Source organism: Oncorhynchus kisutch, linkage group LG18 (assembly GCF_002021735.2).
Source record: "Oncorhynchus kisutch isolate 150728-3 linkage group LG18, Okis_V2, whole genome shotgun sequence".
Taxonomy (NCBI): Eukaryota; Metazoa; Chordata; class Actinopteri; order Salmoniformes; family Salmonidae; genus Oncorhynchus; species Oncorhynchus kisutch.
In genome coordinates, this window is record NC_034191.2 from 32,401,153 (window position 1) to 32,419,125 (window position 17,973).

General features: G+C 48.1%; 1 protein-coding gene across 3 annotated transcripts in view; it reads left to right on the plus strand.

Moving 5' to 3' along the window:
• LOC109909087 (stAR-related lipid transfer protein 13) overlaps nt 1-13,862 on the plus strand; it is a 140,189-nt gene extending 126,327 nt beyond the window's left edge. For all 3 annotated transcript variants that reach the window (XM_031795814.1, XM_031795816.1, XM_031795815.1), the window contains 6 exons: nt 5,135-5,333; nt 5,813-6,026; nt 11,057-11,171; nt 11,435-11,931; nt 12,091-12,267; nt 12,406-13,862. In XM_031795814.1, the coding sequence (XP_031651674.1) occupies nt 5,135-5,333; nt 5,813-6,026; nt 11,057-11,171; nt 11,435-11,931; nt 12,091-12,267; nt 12,406-12,523 (1,320 nt within the window). In that variant the 3' untranslated portion in view covers nt 12,524-13,862. The remainder of the gene's footprint in view (nt 1-5,134; nt 5,334-5,812; nt 6,027-11,056; nt 11,172-11,434; nt 11,932-12,090; nt 12,268-12,405) is intronic.
• The last annotated feature ends 4,111 nt before the right edge of the window (nt 13,863-17,973 follow it).

Genomic DNA, 17,973 nt, shown 5'->3' on the forward strand with positions numbered 1-17,973 from the left:
CTGTCAGTCTCTCTCTGTTGAACTGTTCTATAGCAGACTGTCAGTCTCTCTCTGTTATACTGTTCTATAGCAGACTGTCAGTCTCTCTCTGTTAAACTGTTCTATAGCAGACTGTCAGTCTCTCTCTGTTGAACTGTTCTATTGCAGGCTGTCAGTCTCTCTCTGTTATACTGTTCTATAGCAGACTGTCAGTCTCTCTCTGTTATACTGTTCTATAGCAGACTGTCAGTCTCTCTCTGTTATACTGTTCTATAGCAGACTGTCAGTCTCTCTCTGTTAAACTGTTCTATAGCAGACTGTCAGTCTCTCTCTGTTGAACTGTTCTATTGCAGGCTGTCAGTCTCTCTCTGTTATACTGTTCTATAGCAGACTGTCAGTCTCTCTCTGTTAAACTGTTCTATAGCAGACTGTCAGTCTCTCTCTGTTGAACTGTTCTATTGCAGGCTGTCAGTCTCTCTCTGTTAAACTGTTCTATAGCAGACTGTTAGTCTCTCTCTGTTAAACTGTCCTTAAGCAGACTGTCAGTCTCTCTCTTTTAAACTGTCCTTAAGCAGACTGTCAGTCTCTCTCTGTTAAACTGTTCTATAGCAGACTGTCAGTCTCTCTCTGTTAAACTGTTCTATAGCAGACTGTCAGTCTCTCTCTGTTAAACTGTTCTATAGCAGACTGTCAGTCTCTCTGTTATACTGTTCTATAGCAGACTGTCAGTCTCTCTCTGTTAAACTGTTCTATAGCAGACTGTCAGTCTCTCTCTGTTGAACTGTTCTATAGCAGACTGTCAGTCTCTCTCTGTTAAACTGTTCTATAGCAGACTGTCAGTCTCTCTCTGTTAAACTGTTCTATAGCAGACTGTCAGTCTCTCTGTAATACTGTTCTATAGCAGACTGTTAGTCTCTCTCTGTTAAACTGTTCTATAGTAGACTGTTAGTCTCTCTCTGTTAAACTGTTCTATAGCAGACTGTCAGTCTCTCTCTGTTAAACTGTTCTATAGCAGACTGTCAGTCTCTCTCTGTTAAACTGTTCTATAGCAGACTGTCAGTCTCTCTCTGTTAAACTGTTCTATAGCAGACTGTCAGTCTCTCTGTTATACTGTTCTATATCAGACTGTCAGTCTCTCTCTGTTAAACTGTTCTATAGCAGACTGTCAGTCTCTCTCTGTTAAACTGTTCTATAGCAGACTGTCAGTCTCTCTCTGTTAAACTGTTCTATAGCAGACTGTCAGTGTCTCTCTGTTAAACTGTTCTATAGCAGACTGTCAGTCTCTCTCTGTTATACTGTTCTATAGCAGACTGTCAGTCTCTCTCTGTTAAACTGTTCTATAGCAGACTGTCAGTCTCTCTGTTATACTGTTCTATATCAGACTGTCAGTCTCTCTCTGTTAAACTGTTCTATAGCAGACTGTCAGTCTCTCTCTGTTAAACTGTTCTATAGCAGACTGTCAGTCTCTCTCTGTTAAACTGTTCTATAGCAGACTGTCAGTCTCTCTCTGTTAAACTGTTCTATAGCAGACTGTCAGTCTCTCTCTGTTGAACTGTTCTATAGCAGACTGTCAGTCTCTCTCTGTTATACTGTTCTATAGCAGACTGTCAGTCTCTCTCTGTTAAACTGTTCTATAGCAGACTGTCAGTCTCTCTCTGTTGAACTGTTCTATTGCAGGCTGTCAGTCTCTCTCTGTTATACTGTTCTATAGCAGACTGTCAGTCTCTCTCTGTTATACTGTTCTATAGCAGACTGTCAGTCTCTCTCTGTTATACTGTTCTATAGCAGACTGTCAGTCTCTCTCTGTTAAACTGTTCTATAGCAGACTGTCAGTCTCTCTCTGTTGAACTGTTCTATTGCAGGCTGTCAGTCTCTCTCTGTTATACTGTTCTATAGCAGACTGTCAGTCTCTCTCTGTTAAACTGTTCTATAGCAGACTGTCAGTCTCTCTCTGTTGAACTGTTCTATTGCAGGCTGTCAGTCTCTCTCTGTTAAACTGTTCTATAGCAGACTGTTAGTCTCTCTCTGTTAAACTGTCCTTAAGCAGACTGTCAGTCTCTCTCTTTTAAACTGTCCTTAAGCAGACTGTCAGTCTCTCTCTGTTAAACTGTTCTATAGCAGACTGTCAGTCTCTCTCTGTTAAACTGTTCTATAGCAGACTGTCAGTCTCTCTCTGTTATACTGTTCTATAGCAGACTGTCAGTCTCTCTCTGTTAAACTGTTCTATAGCAGACTGTCAGTCTCTCTCTTTTAAACTGTCCTTAAGCAGACTGTCAGTCTCTCTCTGTTAAACTGTTCTATAGCAGACTGTCAGTCTCTCTGTTAAACTGTTATATTGCAGGTTGTCAGTCTCTCTCTGTTAAACTGTTCTTAAGCAGATTGTCAGTCTCTCTCTGTTAAACTGTTCTATAGCAGACTGTCAGTCTCTCTCGGTTAAACTGTTCTATAGCAGACTGTCAGTCTCTCTCTGTTAAACTGTTATATTGCAGGCTGTCAGTCTCTCTCTGTTAAACTGTTCTTAAGCAGATTGTCAGTCTCTCTCTGTTAAACTGTTCTATAGCAGACTGTCAGTCTCTCTGTTAAACTGTTATATTGCAGGCTGTCAGTCTCTCTCTGTTAAACTGTTCTTAAGCAGATTGTCAGTCTCTCTCTGTTAAACTGTTCTTAAGCAGATTGTCAGTCTCTCTCTGTTAAACTGTTCTCTAGCAGACTGTCAGTCTCTCTCTGTTATACTGTTCTATAGCAGACTGTCAGTCTCTCTCGGTTATACTGTTCTATAGCAGACTATCAGTCTCTCTCGGTTATACTGTTCTATAGCAGACTGTTAGTCTCTCTCTGTTAAACTGTTCTCTAGCAGACTGTCAGTCTCTCTCTGTTATACTGTTCTATAGCAGACTGTCAGTCTCTCTCAGTTATACTGTTCTATAGCAGACTGTCAGTCTCTTTCTGTTAAACTGTTCTATAGCAGACTGTCAGTCTCTCTCTGTTAAACTGTTCTTAAGCAGACTGTCAGTCTCTCTCTGTTAAACTGTTCTTAAGCAGACTGTCAGTCTCTCTCTGTTAAACTTTGTAACAGTAGACTGTCAGTCTCTCTCTGTTATACTGTTCTATAGCAGACTGTCAGTCTCTCTCAGTTATACTGTTCTATAGCAGACTGTCAGTCTCTTTCTGTTAAACTGTTCTATAGCAGACTGTCAGTCTCTCTCTGTTAAACTGTTCTTAAGCAGACTGTCAGTCTCTCTCTGTTAAACTGTTCTTAAGCAGACTGTCAATCTCTCTCTGTTAAACTGTTCTATAGCAGACTGTCAGTCTCTCTCTGTTAAACTGTTACAGCAGACTGTTAGTCTCTCTCTGTTAAACTGTTCTTAAGCAGACTGTCAGTGTCTCTCTGTTAAACTGTTCTATAGCAGACTGTCAGTCTCTCTCTGTTAAACTGCATAACAGTAGACTGTCAGTCTCTCTGTTAAACTGTTCTATTGCAGACTGTCAGTGTCTCTCTGTTAAACTGTTCTATAGCAGACTGTCAGTCTCTCTCTGTTAAACTGTTCTATAGCAGACTGTCAGTCTCTCTCTGTTAAACTGTTCTATAGCAGACTGTCAGTCTCTCTGTTAAACTGTTCTATAGTAGACTGTCAGTCTCTCTGTTAAACTGTTCTATAGCAGACTGTCAGTCTCTCTGTTATACTGTTCTATAGCAGACTGTCAGTCTCTCTCTGTTATACTGTTCTATAGCAGACTGTCAGTCTCTCTCTGTTAAACTGTTCTATTGCAGACTGTCAGTGTCTCTCTGTTATACTGTTCTATAGCAGACTGTCAGTCTCTCTGTTATACTGTTCTATAGCAGACTGTCAGTCTCTCTCTGTTGAACTGTTCTATAGCAGACTGTCAGTCTCTCTCTGTTGAACTGTTCTAATGCAGGCTGTCAGTCTCTCTCTGTTAAACTGCGTAACAGTAGACTCAGTCTCTCTCTGTTAAACTGTTCTATAGCAGGTTGTCAGTCTCTCTCTTTTAAACTGTTCTTAAGCAGACTGTCAGTCTCTCTCTGTTAAACTGTTCTATAGCAGACTGTCAGTCTCTCTGTTAAACTGTTATATTGCAGGCTGTCAGTCTCTCTCTGTTAAACTGTTCTTAAGCAGACTGTCAGTCTCTCTCTGTTAAACTGTTCTATAGCAGACTGTCAGTCTCTCTCTGTTAAACTGTTCTCTAGCAGACTGTCAGTCTCTCTCGGTTATACTGTTCTATAGCAGACTGTTAGTCTCTCTCTGTTAAACTGTTCTATAGCAGACTGTCAGTCTCTCTCTGTTATATTGTTCTATAGCAGACTGTCAGTCTCTCTCTGTTAAACTGTCCTCTAGCAGACTGTCAGTCTCTCTCTGTTATACTGTTCTATAGCAGACTGTCAGTCTCTCTCTGTTATATTGTTCTATAGCAGACTGTCAGTCTCTCTCTGTTAAACTGTTCTCTAGCAGACTGTCAGTCTCTCTCTGTTATACTGTTCTTTAGCAGACTGTCAGTCTCTCTCGGTTATACTGTTCTATAGCAGACTGTTAGTCTCTCTCTGTTAAACTGTTCTCTAGCAGACTGTCAGTCTCTCTCTGTTAAACTGTTCTTAAGCAGACTGTCAGTGTCTCTCTGTTAAACTGTTCTATAGCAGACTGTCAGTCTCTCTCTGTTAAACTGTTCTATAGCAGACTGTCAGTCTCTCTCTGTTAAACTGTTCTATAGCAGACTGTCAGTCTCTCTCTGTTAAACTGCATAACAGTAGACTGTCAGTCTCTCTCTGTTCAACTGTTCTATAGCAGACTGTCAGTCTCTCTCTGTTATACTGTTCTATAGCAGACTGTCAGTCTCTCTCTGTTAAACTGTTCTTAAGCAGACTGTCAGTCTCTCTCTGTTATATTGTTCTATAGCAGACTGTCAGTCTCTCTCTGTTAAACTGTTCTTAAGCAGACTGTCAGTCTCTCTCTGTTATATTGTTCTATAGCAGACTGTCAGTCTCTCTCTGTTAAACTTTTCTATAGCAGACTGTTAGTCTCTCTCTGTTAAATTGTTACAGCAGACTGTCAGTCTCTCTCTCTGTAGAACCGGTCAGTCTGTCAGTGTCTAGACCAGGTCTTTCTGTCTGTCTGAACGTTCTGCTCTACTCCATCTGCAGGTGGGTCTGTTCCGTAAGTCTGGTGTGAAGTCTCGTATCCAGGCGCTGAGGCAGATGAATGAGTCGTCTCCTGATGATGTCAGCTACGAGGACCAGTCAGCGTACGACGTAGCAGACATGGTTAAACAGTTCTTCAGAGACCTGCCTGAACCTCTACTGACCAGCAAGCTGGGAGAGACCTTCCTACACATCTACCAGTGTAAGGACTGATACACACAGGCACATACACACACATGCTAACACACATGCACACACAAACTCAGTCTTGTACAGCTAGCGTTTTTGAGACACACAATTCAGTCCCATTCAAAATCCAATTTTCCCTAATCCTAAACCTAACCCTAACCCATACTCTTCCCTTCCCCTAACCCTATCCTTAACCCAAAAATCTAACCCTAACCCTAGCTCCTAACTCTAACCTATTACGTAATCCAAATACTAATTCTAACCTTAACCCTAAACCCCCTAGAAATAGCATTTCACCTTGTGGGGACCAACACAATGTCCCCAGTTGGTCAAATTTTGGTTGTAGGGATTTCCAGTACCCACAAGAATAGGTAAACACATACACACGCACGCAGGCAGGCAGACAGACAGACAGACAGACAGACAGACAGGCGTCTCTCTCCATTGCCCATGGTAGAATAGTTCAACCCTTCCTCCCTCTCCTCCCTCCAGATGTTCCTAAGGACCAGCGGTTGCAGGCTGTGCAGGCGGCCATCATGCTGATGTCAGACGAGAACAGGGAGGTGCTCCAGATGTTGCTCTGCTTCCTGTCTGACGTCACTTCCTCTGTGGAGGAGAACCAGATGACTCCCATGAACATCGCTGTGTGTTTGGCCCCGTCCCTGTTCCACCTCAACATCCTGAAGAAGGACAACCTCTCCCCCAGGTACACTACACCACAAACACACAGGTACATCACCTGATCAGCTCTAAAGTAGAACCAAATGAGGATCCCTGGACTATTACTTCAGCAGTGCCTATAATGGACTAATATAACTACATCCCACTTGGTCTAGTATTTCCTATATACAGTATGCCCTCCTATTAGACTCCCCAGTGATGATGTGATAATTAGGTCTCTGTTAAGACTGATGTTAACTAGGTGGGAGTCTGGTTCGGGCATCAGGGGTTCAGCTACAGTAGACTGGCTATCTGGCTCTGAGCGGTTTTTATTAAGAAGGTTCTGGAGCTCCAGGGTACTCTTTAAAACACTGTGTTTTATGACATCACGCTGTGTACAAACAGAAACCTCTCATTTAACTAACTGGTGGAAGTGATTCTTTAAGGATTACAGGATCAAAGGGCAGCATGCAGAGAGAGATGTTGAGATGACAGAGAGGAGGGAGAGGATGGAGAGAGGGAGAGGATGGCAGGGAGAGGAGGGAGAGGGGGAGAGGAGGGAGAGGAGAGAGAGGATGGAGAGAGGGAGATGATGGCAGGGAGAGGAGGGAGAGGGGGAGAGGAGAGAGAGGATGGAGAGAGGGAGAGGATGGCAGTGAGAGGAGGGAGAGGAGAGAGAGGGAGAGAGGGAGAGGATAGCAGGGAGAGGAGGGAGAGGGGGAGAGGAGGGAGAGGATAGAGAGGATGGAGAGAGGGAGAGGATGGCAGGGAGAGGGGGAGAGGAGGGAGAGGAGAGAGAGGGAGAGAGGGAGAGAGGGAGAGGATAGCAGGGAGAGGAGGGAGAGAGGGAGAGGATGGCAGGGAGAGGAGGGAGAGGGGGAGAGGAGGGAGAGAGGGAGGGGATGGCAGGGAGAGGAGGAGAGGAGGGAGAGAGGGAGAGGATGGCAGGGAGAGGAGGGAGAGGAGGAGCGGAGGGAGAGAGGGAGAGGATGGCAGGGAGAGGAGGGAGAGAGGGAGAGGATGGCAGGGAGAGGAGGGAGAGGATGGCAGGGAGAGGAGGGAGAGGAGAGAGAGGGAGAGAGGGAGAGGATGGCAGGGAGAGGAGGGAGAGGGGGAGAGGAGGGAGAGAGGGAGAGGATGGCAGGGAGAGGATGGCAGGGAGAGGAGGGAGAGAGGGAGAGGATGGCAGGGAGAGGAGGGAGAGGATAGCAGGGAGAGGAGAGAGAGGGGGAGAGGGGGGAGAGAGGGAGAGGATGGCAGGGAGAGGAGGCGGAGGGGGAGAAGAGCGAGATAGGAGGGAGAGAGGGAGAGGATGGCAGGGAGAGGAGGGAGAGGATGGCAGGGAGAGGAGGGAGAGGAGAGAGAGGGAGAGAGGGAGAGGATGGCAGGGAGAGGAGGGAGAGGGGGAGAGGAGGGAGAGAGGGAGAGGATGGCAGGGAGAGGATGGCAGGGAGAGGAGGGAGAGAGGGAGAGGATGGCAGGGAGAGGAGGGAGAGGATAGCAGGGAGAGGAGAGAGAGGGGGAGAGGGGGGGAGAGAGGGAGAGGATGGCAGGGAGAGGAGGCGGAGGGGGAGAAGAGCGAGATAGGAGGGAGAGAGGGAGAGGATGGCAGGGAGAGGAGGGAGAGGGGGAGAGGAGGGGGAGAGGGAGAGGAGGGCAGGGAGAGGATGGCAGGAAGAGGAGGGAGAGAGGGAGAGGATGGCAGGGAGAGGAGGGAGAGGAGAGAGAGGGAGAGAGGGAGAGGATGGCAGGGAGAGGAGGGAGAGGATGGCAGGGAGAGGAGAGAGAGGGGGAGAGGGGGGAGAGAGGATGGCAGGGAGAGGGGGGGAGGGGGAGAACAGGGAGAGGATGGCAGGGAGAGGAGGGAGAGGAGAGAGAGGGAGAGAGGGAGAGGCTGGCAGGGAGAGGAGGGAGAGGATGGCAGGGAGAGGAGAGAGAGGGGGAGAGGGGGGAGAGAGGATGGCAGGGAGAGGGGGGGGAGGGGGAGAAGAGGGAGAGGATGGCAGGGAGAGGAGGGAGAGGAGAGAGAGGGAGAGGATGGCAGGGAGAGGAGGGAGAGGGGGAGAGGAGGGAGAGAGGGAGAGGATGGCAGGGAGAGGATGTCAGGGAGAGGAGGGAGAGAGGGAGAGGATGTCAGGGAGATGAGGGAGAAGAGGGATATAGGGGAGAGGAGGGAGAGAGGGAGAGGATGGCAGGGAGAGGAGGGAGAGGAGAGAGAGGGAGAGAGGGAGAGGATGGCAGGGAGAGGAGGGAGAGGGGGAGAGGAGGGAGAGAGGGAGAGGATGGCAGGGAGAGGATGGCAGGGAGAGGAGGGTGAGAGGGAGAGGATGGCAGGGAGAGGAGGGAGAGGGGGAGAGGGAGAGGAGGGAGTGAGGGAGAAGATGGCAGGGAGAGGAGGGAGAGGATGGCAGGGAGAGGAGGGAGAGGAGAGAGAGGGAGAGAGGGAGAGGATGGAAGGGAGAGGAGGGAGAGGGGGAGAGGAGGGAGAGAGGGAGAGGATGGCAGGGAGAGGATGGCAGGGAGAGGAGGAGGGAGAGGATGGCAGGGAGAGGAGGGTGAGAGGGAGAGGATGGCAGGGAGAGGAGGGAGAGGGGGAGAGGAAGGAGAGAGTGAGAGGGTGGCAGGGAGAGAATGGCAGGGAGAGGAGGGAGAGAGGGAGAGGATGGCAGGGAGAGGAGGGAGAGGATGGCAGGGAAAGGAGGGAGAGGAGAGAGAGAGGGAGAGAGGGAGAGGATGGCGGGGTAGAGGAGGGTGAGGGGGAGAGGAGGGAGAGAGGGAGAGGATGGCAGGGAGAGGAGGGAGAGAGGGAGAGGATGGCAGGGTGAGGAGGGAGAGGATGACAGGGAGAGGAGGGGGAGGATGGCAGGGAGAGGAGAGAGAGGGGGAGAGGGGAGAGAGAGGGAGAGGATGGCAGGGAGAGGAGGGAGAGGGGGAGAGGAGGGAGAGAGAGGAGAGGATGGCAGGGAGAGGATGGTGAGAGGAAGAGGATGGCAGGGAGAGGAGGGAGAGGGGGAGAGGAAGGAGAGAGTGAGAGGATGGCAGGGAGAGAATGGCAGGGAGAGGAGGGAGTGAGGGAGAAGATGGCAGGGAGAGGAGGGAGAGGATGGCAGGGAGAGGAGGGAGAGGAGAGAGAGGGAGAGAGGGAGAGGCTGGAAGGGAGAGGAGGGAGAGGGGGAGAGGAGGGAGAGAGGGAGAGGATGGCAGGGAGAGGATGGCAGGGAGAGGAGGGAGAGGATGGCAGGGATAGGAGGGTGAGAGGGAGAGGATGGCAGGGAGAGGAGGGAGAGGGGGAGAGGAAGGAGAGAGTGAGAGGGTGGCAGGGAGAGAATGGCAGGGAGAGGAGGGAGAGGATGGCAGGGAAAGGAGGGAGAGGAGAGAGAGGGAGAGGATGGCGGGTAGAGGAGGGTGAGGGGGAGAGGAGGGAGAGAGGGAGAGGATGGCAGGGAGAGGAGGGAGAGAGGGAGAGGATGGCAGGGTGAGGAGGGAGAGAGGATGACAGGGAGAGGAGGGGGAGGATGGCAGGGAGAGGAGAGAGAGGGGGAGAGGGGAGAGAGAGGGAGAGGATGGCAGGGAGAGGAGGGGGAGGGGGAGAAGAGGGAGATAGGAAGAGGGGGAGAGGAGGAGAGGAGGGAGAGAGGGAGAGGATGGCGGGGACAGGAGGGAGAGGGAGAAGGGGAGAGGAGGGAGAGGATGGCAGGGAGAGGAGGGAGAGAGGGAGAGAGGGAGAGGATGGCAGGGAGAGGAGGGAGAGGATGGCAGGGAGAGGAGAGAGAGGGGCGAGGAGGGAGAGGATGGCAGGGAGAGGAGGGAGAGGAGGGAGAGGATGGCAGGGAGAGGAGGATGGCAGGGAGAGGAGGGAGAGAGGGAGAGGATGGCAGGGAGAGAATGGCAGGGAGAGGAGGGAGAGGATTCCAGGGAAAGGAGGGAGAGGAGAGAGAGGGAGAGAGGGAGAGGATGGCGGGTAGAGGAGGGTGAGGGGGAGAGGAGGGAGAGAGGGAGAGGATGGCAGGGAGAGGAGGGAGAGAGGGAGAGGATGGCAGGGTGAGGAGGGAGAGGATGACAGGGAGAGGAGGGGGAGGATGGCAGGGAGAGGAGAGAGAGGGGGAGAGGGGAGAGAGAGGGAGAGGATGGCAGGGAGAGGAGGGGGAGGGGGAGAAGAGGGAGATAGGAAGAGGGGGAGAGGAGGAGAGGAGGGAGAGAGGGAGAGGATGGCGGGGACAGGAGAGAGAGGGAGAAGGGGAGAGGAGGGGAGGATGGCAGGGAGAGGAGGGAGAGAGGGAGAGAGGGAGAGGATGGCAGGGAGAGGAGGGAGAGGATGGCAGGGAGAGGAGAGAGAGGGGCGAGGAGGGAGAGGATGGCAGGGAGAGGAGGGAGAGGAGGGAGAAGAGGGAGATAGGGAGAGGATTGCAGGGAGAGGAGGGAGAGAGGGAGAGGATGGCAGGGAGAGGAGGGAGAGAGGGAGAGGATGGCAGGGAGAGGAGGATGGCAGGGAGAGGAGGGAGAGAGGGAGAGGATGGCAGGGAGAGGAGGGAGAGAGGGTTAGGAAGGCAGGGAGAGGAGGGAGAGAGGGAGAGGATGGCAGGCAGAGGAGGGAGAGAGGGAGAGGATGGCAGGGAGAGGAGGGAGAGAGGGAGAGGATGACTGGGAGAGGAGGGAGAGAGGGTTAGGAAGGCAGGGAGAGGAGGGAGAGAGGGAGAGGATGAAGGTGAGAGGAGGGAGAGAGGGTTAGGAAGGCAGGGAAGGAAGGAGGATAGGAGAGAGCGGGTTAGAAGAGAGAGAGGGTTAGTAAGGCAAGGAGGGAGGGAGGACAGGAGCAAGAGGGTTAGGAGAGAGAGGGTTAGAAAGGCAGGGAAGGAGGGAGGACAGGAGAGAAATGGTTAGTGGGTGTCTCGGCTGCATGGGGGACTATCTAGTGGGCTGGGAGGGAGGTTAACTAGCTGTATTCAGTGGGAGTGAGGGAGGAAGTAAATTTGTTCATTGAGCACCTCGGCTGATTGACTCTTGCTGCTGTATTCATAATTGTCTCATTACCCATGATCCTTTGCTGTGTTAATAACTGTTTCCCATGATCCTCAGGGCCATGCAGAGGAAGTACACGACAGGTCGGCCCGACCAGAAGGACCTGAATGAGAACCTTTCCGCCACGCAGGGACTCGCCCATATGATCATAGAGTGCAACCGACTGTTTGAGGTAGTAGACCTGAATAGAATACTTCATTACTAATCAACAATGTTACTAAGATGCCTTAGATACATTGGATGTCATAAAATGTTATAAGCCTCATTATAAAACATTATAAAGGCTCATACCTGCTGACAGGTAAGATATAAAGCATTATACCTTCAGCCTTTTAAGTGTTATCGAACCATTTAAAACATTGTTTTGTCATTTAGAAGACGCTCTTATCCATAGCGACCTGATCTCTGATGGATCTTTCTCCTCCGACCAATCAGATTCCTCACGAGATGGTGACTCAGTCCAGGAACTCGTACGCGGAGGCGGACCTTCACGCTCCCACCTTAGAGGAGCTCTGTAGACAGCAGGAGGAGGACGATGCGTCCTACCAGGCAGAGGCCAGACCCTGCCAGACACACTCCGAGACCAGACCGCAGAACCTGTACCAGAGCTACGTAGAGAGCAGGCTGCAGGAGCTCCTGAAGGAGGCCAGAGAGAAGGCTAAGGGCTGGGTGTCCTGCACCAGCTCAGACAACACTGAGCTCTACTGTAAGAAGGTGGGTGATGGGAACCCTTTGCGGCGGTGGCGTGTGGCGGTAGAGGTGGAGGCCCCTCCCTCGGTGGTGTTGAACCGCGTGCTGCGAGAGCGCCACCTGTGGGACGTGGACCTGCTGCAGTGGAAGGTAGCTGAGACTCTGGACAGACACGCTGAGGTGTTCCACTATGTCCTCAACCGCATGCCACCACACCCCAGCAGAGACTTCCTGGTCCTACGGTGAGTGTGTGTGTCTGCGTGTTTGTACTTAGAATTTTGACATTTACATTTCAATTCAACTCAGTTTGTTGTTCCTGTACAGCTCACATCAACCTAAAGCCCTGTTGGTTCTAACTGTGCTGAATGAAGCGGACTTTGTCTTTCTCTGTCTCTCTGTAGGTCATGGAGGACTGAACTTCCCAAGAGGACGTGTGCATTGGTGTGTGTGTCTGTAGAACATGAGGACTGTCCCCGGGTCGGTGGGGTAAGGGCCGTGGTTCTAGAGTCTAACTACCTTCTAGAGCCCTGCGGCTCTGGGAAATCCAGACTCACTCACATCTGCAGGGTGGACTTCAAGTGAGTCCATACATAACATACCTTAGCATATACTGTATAAATAGTAAGTTAATTTCCGAAGATTGTGTAGATGTGTGTATGAATCTGACTGTGTTGTTGTTGTGTTTGAACCTGACCATGTTGTTGTTGTTGTTCCAGAGGGCGGAGTCCAGAGTGGTACAACAAGGCCTTTGGTCACCTCTGTGCTGCTGAAGCAGCTCGCATTCGCAACTCCTTCCAACCAATCAGCACAGAGGGGCCAGAGACCAAGATCTGACACTAGAGTCTTCCATCCATAGAGCTAGACCCACACATACCTGGAGGGAACTAGACCCAACCTGGCCTGGCCTAGAGCCGAGTTGGATTTGTAACCTCACTCCCCAGCCTGAAATGTCTCCACCCTCACTATCGAACTGCTAACTTTTCGGTAGCATAGTTGGCTATAAGACGTTGTCAAGATGCTAGCCACCTGTGTTTGCTAGACAGAGGATGCAAGGTCAAGGACCAGTAAGAATATGTGAGTGAGGAAGCTATACCGAGGAAGCATAGTGATGTCTGTTACACTAGACCGAATGATGTCTGGAGCTCCAGTAGGTGCTAGAGGAGGACTGAGAGGAGGAGTATATATTCATAGAGTCCTGAAGCCAATAGGCAAAGCTGAAGCATTAAACCAGCGGATGGCCGCCCTTTCGCCTCTGACCACCGAACATCGATCATCATTTTCTATTTATTTCCTGATTCTACATGTTGAATCGCCGCCGTTTGTCGACCCCCAGCAGGTGTGTGCAGCCAACGTTCATGTTGGTCTGTCTTGAAATGTGATGCCAGAACACAGGGACTAAAGAGAGTATGGAGCTTTCTGGACTGTCTACACAATGACACAACATGAGCTCCTTAGGTGCTGGACGTTATTAAGACGTTATTAAGACGTTATTAAGACGTTATTATGATGTTATTATGAGATGTATTATTATTATTATTATTTGTATTATTATGACCGAAAGGGGAACAGAACGATCCATCCAATGTCCATTAGTATTCAGTATTAGAGTTATGTCTAGGACATTTAAGCTCTTTAAAGCTTCTGGAAAGCTGTATATTATTTTATTACTGTAAAATGTCATGCTTTATGTTAGATATGCTGTATGTACACGCATGTGTCTGTATATATATATATGTGTGTGTGAAAACATACATACAAGTATACTAGCTGTATATACTGTATAATTGAAAGGCTTAATGCTACAGCCTGCATTGTGTCATAGTTATTATAATTCATTTGGTACTAATCTGTAAACTGGTTTTACTGGGCTTCAACAGTGATGTGTGTTTCTGAATGGGTGTAATGTTATTCTATATGACCTTATTGTTTAGGGTTGAAAACATGTCTGCGTCCTAAATGGCACCCTATTTCCTATATATTGCACCACTTTTAACCAGAACCTCCATTGGGCTCTGGTCAAACGTAGTGCTCTATATAGGGAATAGGGTGCCATTTGGGATGGAGCCCATGTGACTCAGGTTTGATCTCCAGACCTGCTGTTGAGAGCTGGCTGGACTGAGCTTCAGTTTAGTTCCAGAGACAAGATTTTTTAATTAAACAATGTAAAAAACCATTCAATGTTTATATTGCCTATTTTTACACAGACAAGTGCAATTAGAATGGATTAGAATAGAAACTGAATTGCTCTAAGGGAATTTGCTTCATTGAAAGTCGCTCTCTCTTCACTCCATTTGCAGTGTTTATTTATATGTTGTATGTTCCGCTAGTCAACACCTCACCTCACGTGGTGTGTTCTCTACTTCACGTCCCAAATGGCACCCTATTCCCTACATAGTGCACTACTTTTGACCAAAGCCCTGGTTTAAAGCTGTGTACTATATAGGGAATAGGGTGCCATTCGGGATGCATTATATGCCTTTACTCTATACCACCTTGCATCCCAGTGCTGGCTTCACTCTGAAGCTAAGCAGGGTCGATCCTGGTCGGTCCATGGATGAGAGACCAGATGCTGCTGGATGTTGTGTTGCGGGGCCAGGCAATGTGATTGGGAACATTGCCCTGTGTAGGGTTCTGTCTTTTGGATGGGATGTTAAACAGGTGCCCTGACTCTCTGTGGTCACTAAAGATCCATGGCACTTATCGTAAGAGTTAACCCTGGTGTCCTGGCTAAATTTCCCATAAACTCTTAGTTAGACAAGGGCAAGTTAGAGCTATATTAGCCATAGAATAGTTATAACACTGGTCTCCTAATAGCAGCAGGCTAGGCAGTGGGTTGGTGTCCAGAGTCATGTGCTACACATACAGGACAGAATTGGACTAGAGGCCTTATTTCTGTCAAGAACACAATGACCAGGGGAGGTGTGGGAACACATAGCAGTGCCACGCCCTGATCTGTTTCACCTGTCCCTGTGATTGTCTCCACCCCCTCCAGGTGTCGCTGATTTTTCCCAGTGTTTTTATCCCTGTGTTTCCTGTCTCTCTGTGCCAGTTCGTCTTGTCTGTTTTCCAAGTCAACCAGCGTTTTTCCCGTTCTCCTGCTTTTTGCTATTCTCCTTTTTCTAGTCCTCCCGGTTTTGACCCTTGCCTGTTTCTGGACTTTGTACCTGCCTGCCTGACCATTCTCTTACCTACCACTTTGGATTATTAAACATTGTAAGACTCCAACCATCTGCCTCCTGTGTCTGCATCTGTGTCTTGCCTTGTTTCATGAAAAGTGTAATGGAATCAGGGAGAGAATAGAGTGATACTGAACTTGAAATATTTCCTTTGAATAGCACCAAGAGTTTTTTGAGGGTGACAGAAGAATCTGTTGATGTGCCCTTGAGCAAGGCACTTACCCCTAATTTCCCCAGGGTCGCCGTTGAAAATGGCAGACCCTGGCATGACCCCACTCTCCAAGTGTGTCTCAAGGGGAGTTAGGCTATGCAAAAAAAACACATTTACAATTCCCACATGTATTAATACACACTTGTACATGTGTGAAGTCGGACAAATTTAAGCACCCACCAATGTATTATTATTTACAGGATGTTGTTGCTCCCTGGTGGTCATACTGTGTATTACAACCTGCAGTCAGCCTGTTGAACGATCAACTCAGGGTTGATGTTCATCTGTATTTTGTGATTCAGACAAATGGAATACCTTTTTATTTAAATAATCAGATTCATGATGGAGGGATCACAAAAGATTGCTTATCGCAAATTGATCCCTATGCCGTATGAACTTGTGGCGATATGAAAGGATTTTACAGCTGGAGAAATATGGTAATAGCTCCAACTAGGACTCTGATAGGCTACTGCATACACCAATCAAGTACATAGGGCATAGGTTCTAGGGCACACGTGTCAAACTCATTCCACAGAGGGCCGAGTGTCTGCGGGTTTCGCTCCTCCCTTGTACTTGATTGATGAATTAAGGTCACTGATTAGTAAGGAACTCCCCACACCTGGTTGTCTAGGTTTTAATAGAAAGGAAAAAACAAAAACCCGCAGACACTCAGCCCTCCATGGAATGAAGTTTGACTCCACTGTTCTAGCGGTTGATTTGGGATTTTACTGAGTTATAGTTCATATGAGGAAATCAGTCAATTGAAATAAATGAATTTTGCCCTTATCTATGGATTCCCCATGACTGTTGGTCACAGATACCTTTAAAAAAAATGGGCCACACAATGGGCCTCAGGATCTCGTCACTGTATTTTAGTGCATTCAAATTGTCATTGATAAAACTCAATTGGGTTTGTTGTCCGTAGCTTATGAATGTCCATACCATAACCTCACTGCTACCACGGGGCAAGCACTCTGTTCACAACGTTGACATAAGCAAACCACGCCATACACGTGGCCTGCGGTTGTGAGGCCGGTTTAACTTACTGCCAAATTCTCTAAAATGACATTGGAGGTGACTTATGGTAGAGAAATTAACATTCAATTCTCTCGCAACAGCTCTGGTGTATATTCATGCAGTCAGCTTGCCAATTGCACACCCCTTCAAAACTTGAGACATCTGTGGCATTGTGTTGTGTGACAAAACTGCACATTTTAGTGTGGCCTTTTATTGTCCCCAGCATAAGGTGCACCTGTGTGATTATCATGCCTTTTAATCAGCGTATTGATAGGTCACACCTGTCAGGTGGATGGATTATCTTGGCAAAAGGAGAAATGCTCACTAACAGGGATGTAAACAAATTTGTGCACAAAGTTGGAGAGAAATAAGCTTTTTGTGCATATGGGAACATTTCTGGGAGATTTTATTTCAGCTCATGAAACATGGGCCCAACACTGCGTTTATATTTTTTGTTCTGTATAGTTACCGCCCATCTTCACAGAAATGATGTATTTCTTTATCCACTGGATGGCGACATCTGACTTCTGAACAATACAGGTTAATCAAACAGAAGATATGCTGAAGGTTAGATTTATTTAGCATCACAATTGGCATACTATTCCCTATATAGTGCATTACCTTGACCAGGGTCCCATCTCAAGTGGCCCCTATTCCCTACATAGTACACTACTTTTGACCACAGCCCTATGGGCCCTGGTCCAAAGAAGTGCACTATATAGGGAATTGGGTGCCATTGGGGACATATATTTAATAACTTCCCCAAACCTGTTCTTTCTGTTCAGTCTATTCTTCTATGGTTCTGCAGGATGACTCTTCAAGGTCACTTTCACATCTACAGACTGTTCAACGTGCTGAAGAGACACCAGGAGTCCTATTTACATAATTAAATAAAAGACAAGTAGACAGCCTTACCCTGGCGTGTGTGTGTGTGTGTGTGTGTGTGTGTGTGTGTGTGTGTGTGTGTGTGTGTGTGTGTGTGTGTGTGTGTGTGTGTGTGTGTGTGTGTGTGTGTGTGTGTGTGTGTGTGTGTGTGTGTGTGTGTGTGTGTGTGTGTGTGAGTGTGTGTGTGCGTGTGCGTGTGTGTGTGGAATACGGTTTGATTAATTTAAATTATTTATTGTCTTGAGCTGCAATTAAAAAGAGATTTGTTTCCCCACACAGTTTAGATTCAATAATGATTTAAATTAAATAGATTTAAATTAAAACAGAAAAGGTACAGTAATTGAGTCTTTTTTCACTTCCAACATTTGGTCCAGTGATGGTTAAATTGTTCAATAGAATGAGTCATCTACCACAGTGAAGCTGTCTGGAAGTAAAAGGACATGTTAGAGTAGTGAGTAGAGTAGTGTCCTCCCATTGTAGCACTCATATAACTCGGGGGATGAGTCCCAAACTGCACTCTATTCCCTTTATAGTGCACTTTTGACCAGAGCCCTATAGTGCACTATAATGGGAATAGCGTGCCACTTGTATTTAGGCTACCTGTAATAAAACAATTCTTCAAACTGCCATCCAAGTTTTCACAATCTAACCTTTAATAAGGTGCTTTCTCTATTGTGTAACTGGCTCTTTCACTAAAACCCTATAAAGCTTTTGAGTAACCTTTTCCTCCCTTCTATTGGCTACTTGGCTACTGCTTTGATACATTCAGCATAGATAGCAATACAACCACAAAGATGGACTGATTCACAATCAATTCAACTGTAAAGGCTTTGTTGAATCCCTCTAAAGTATTCTTCCCTAAGGTTACAACCCATTCACCAATTCTTCAGGTCAAGGTTTTTTAGAGTGGTTATCTTACTTTAGTTTGTCTGCAGGCAGGCTTGATGCGCTTCTTGCCGCAGGCAGGGGGCGGCAACATGACGGAGAGCGGCAGA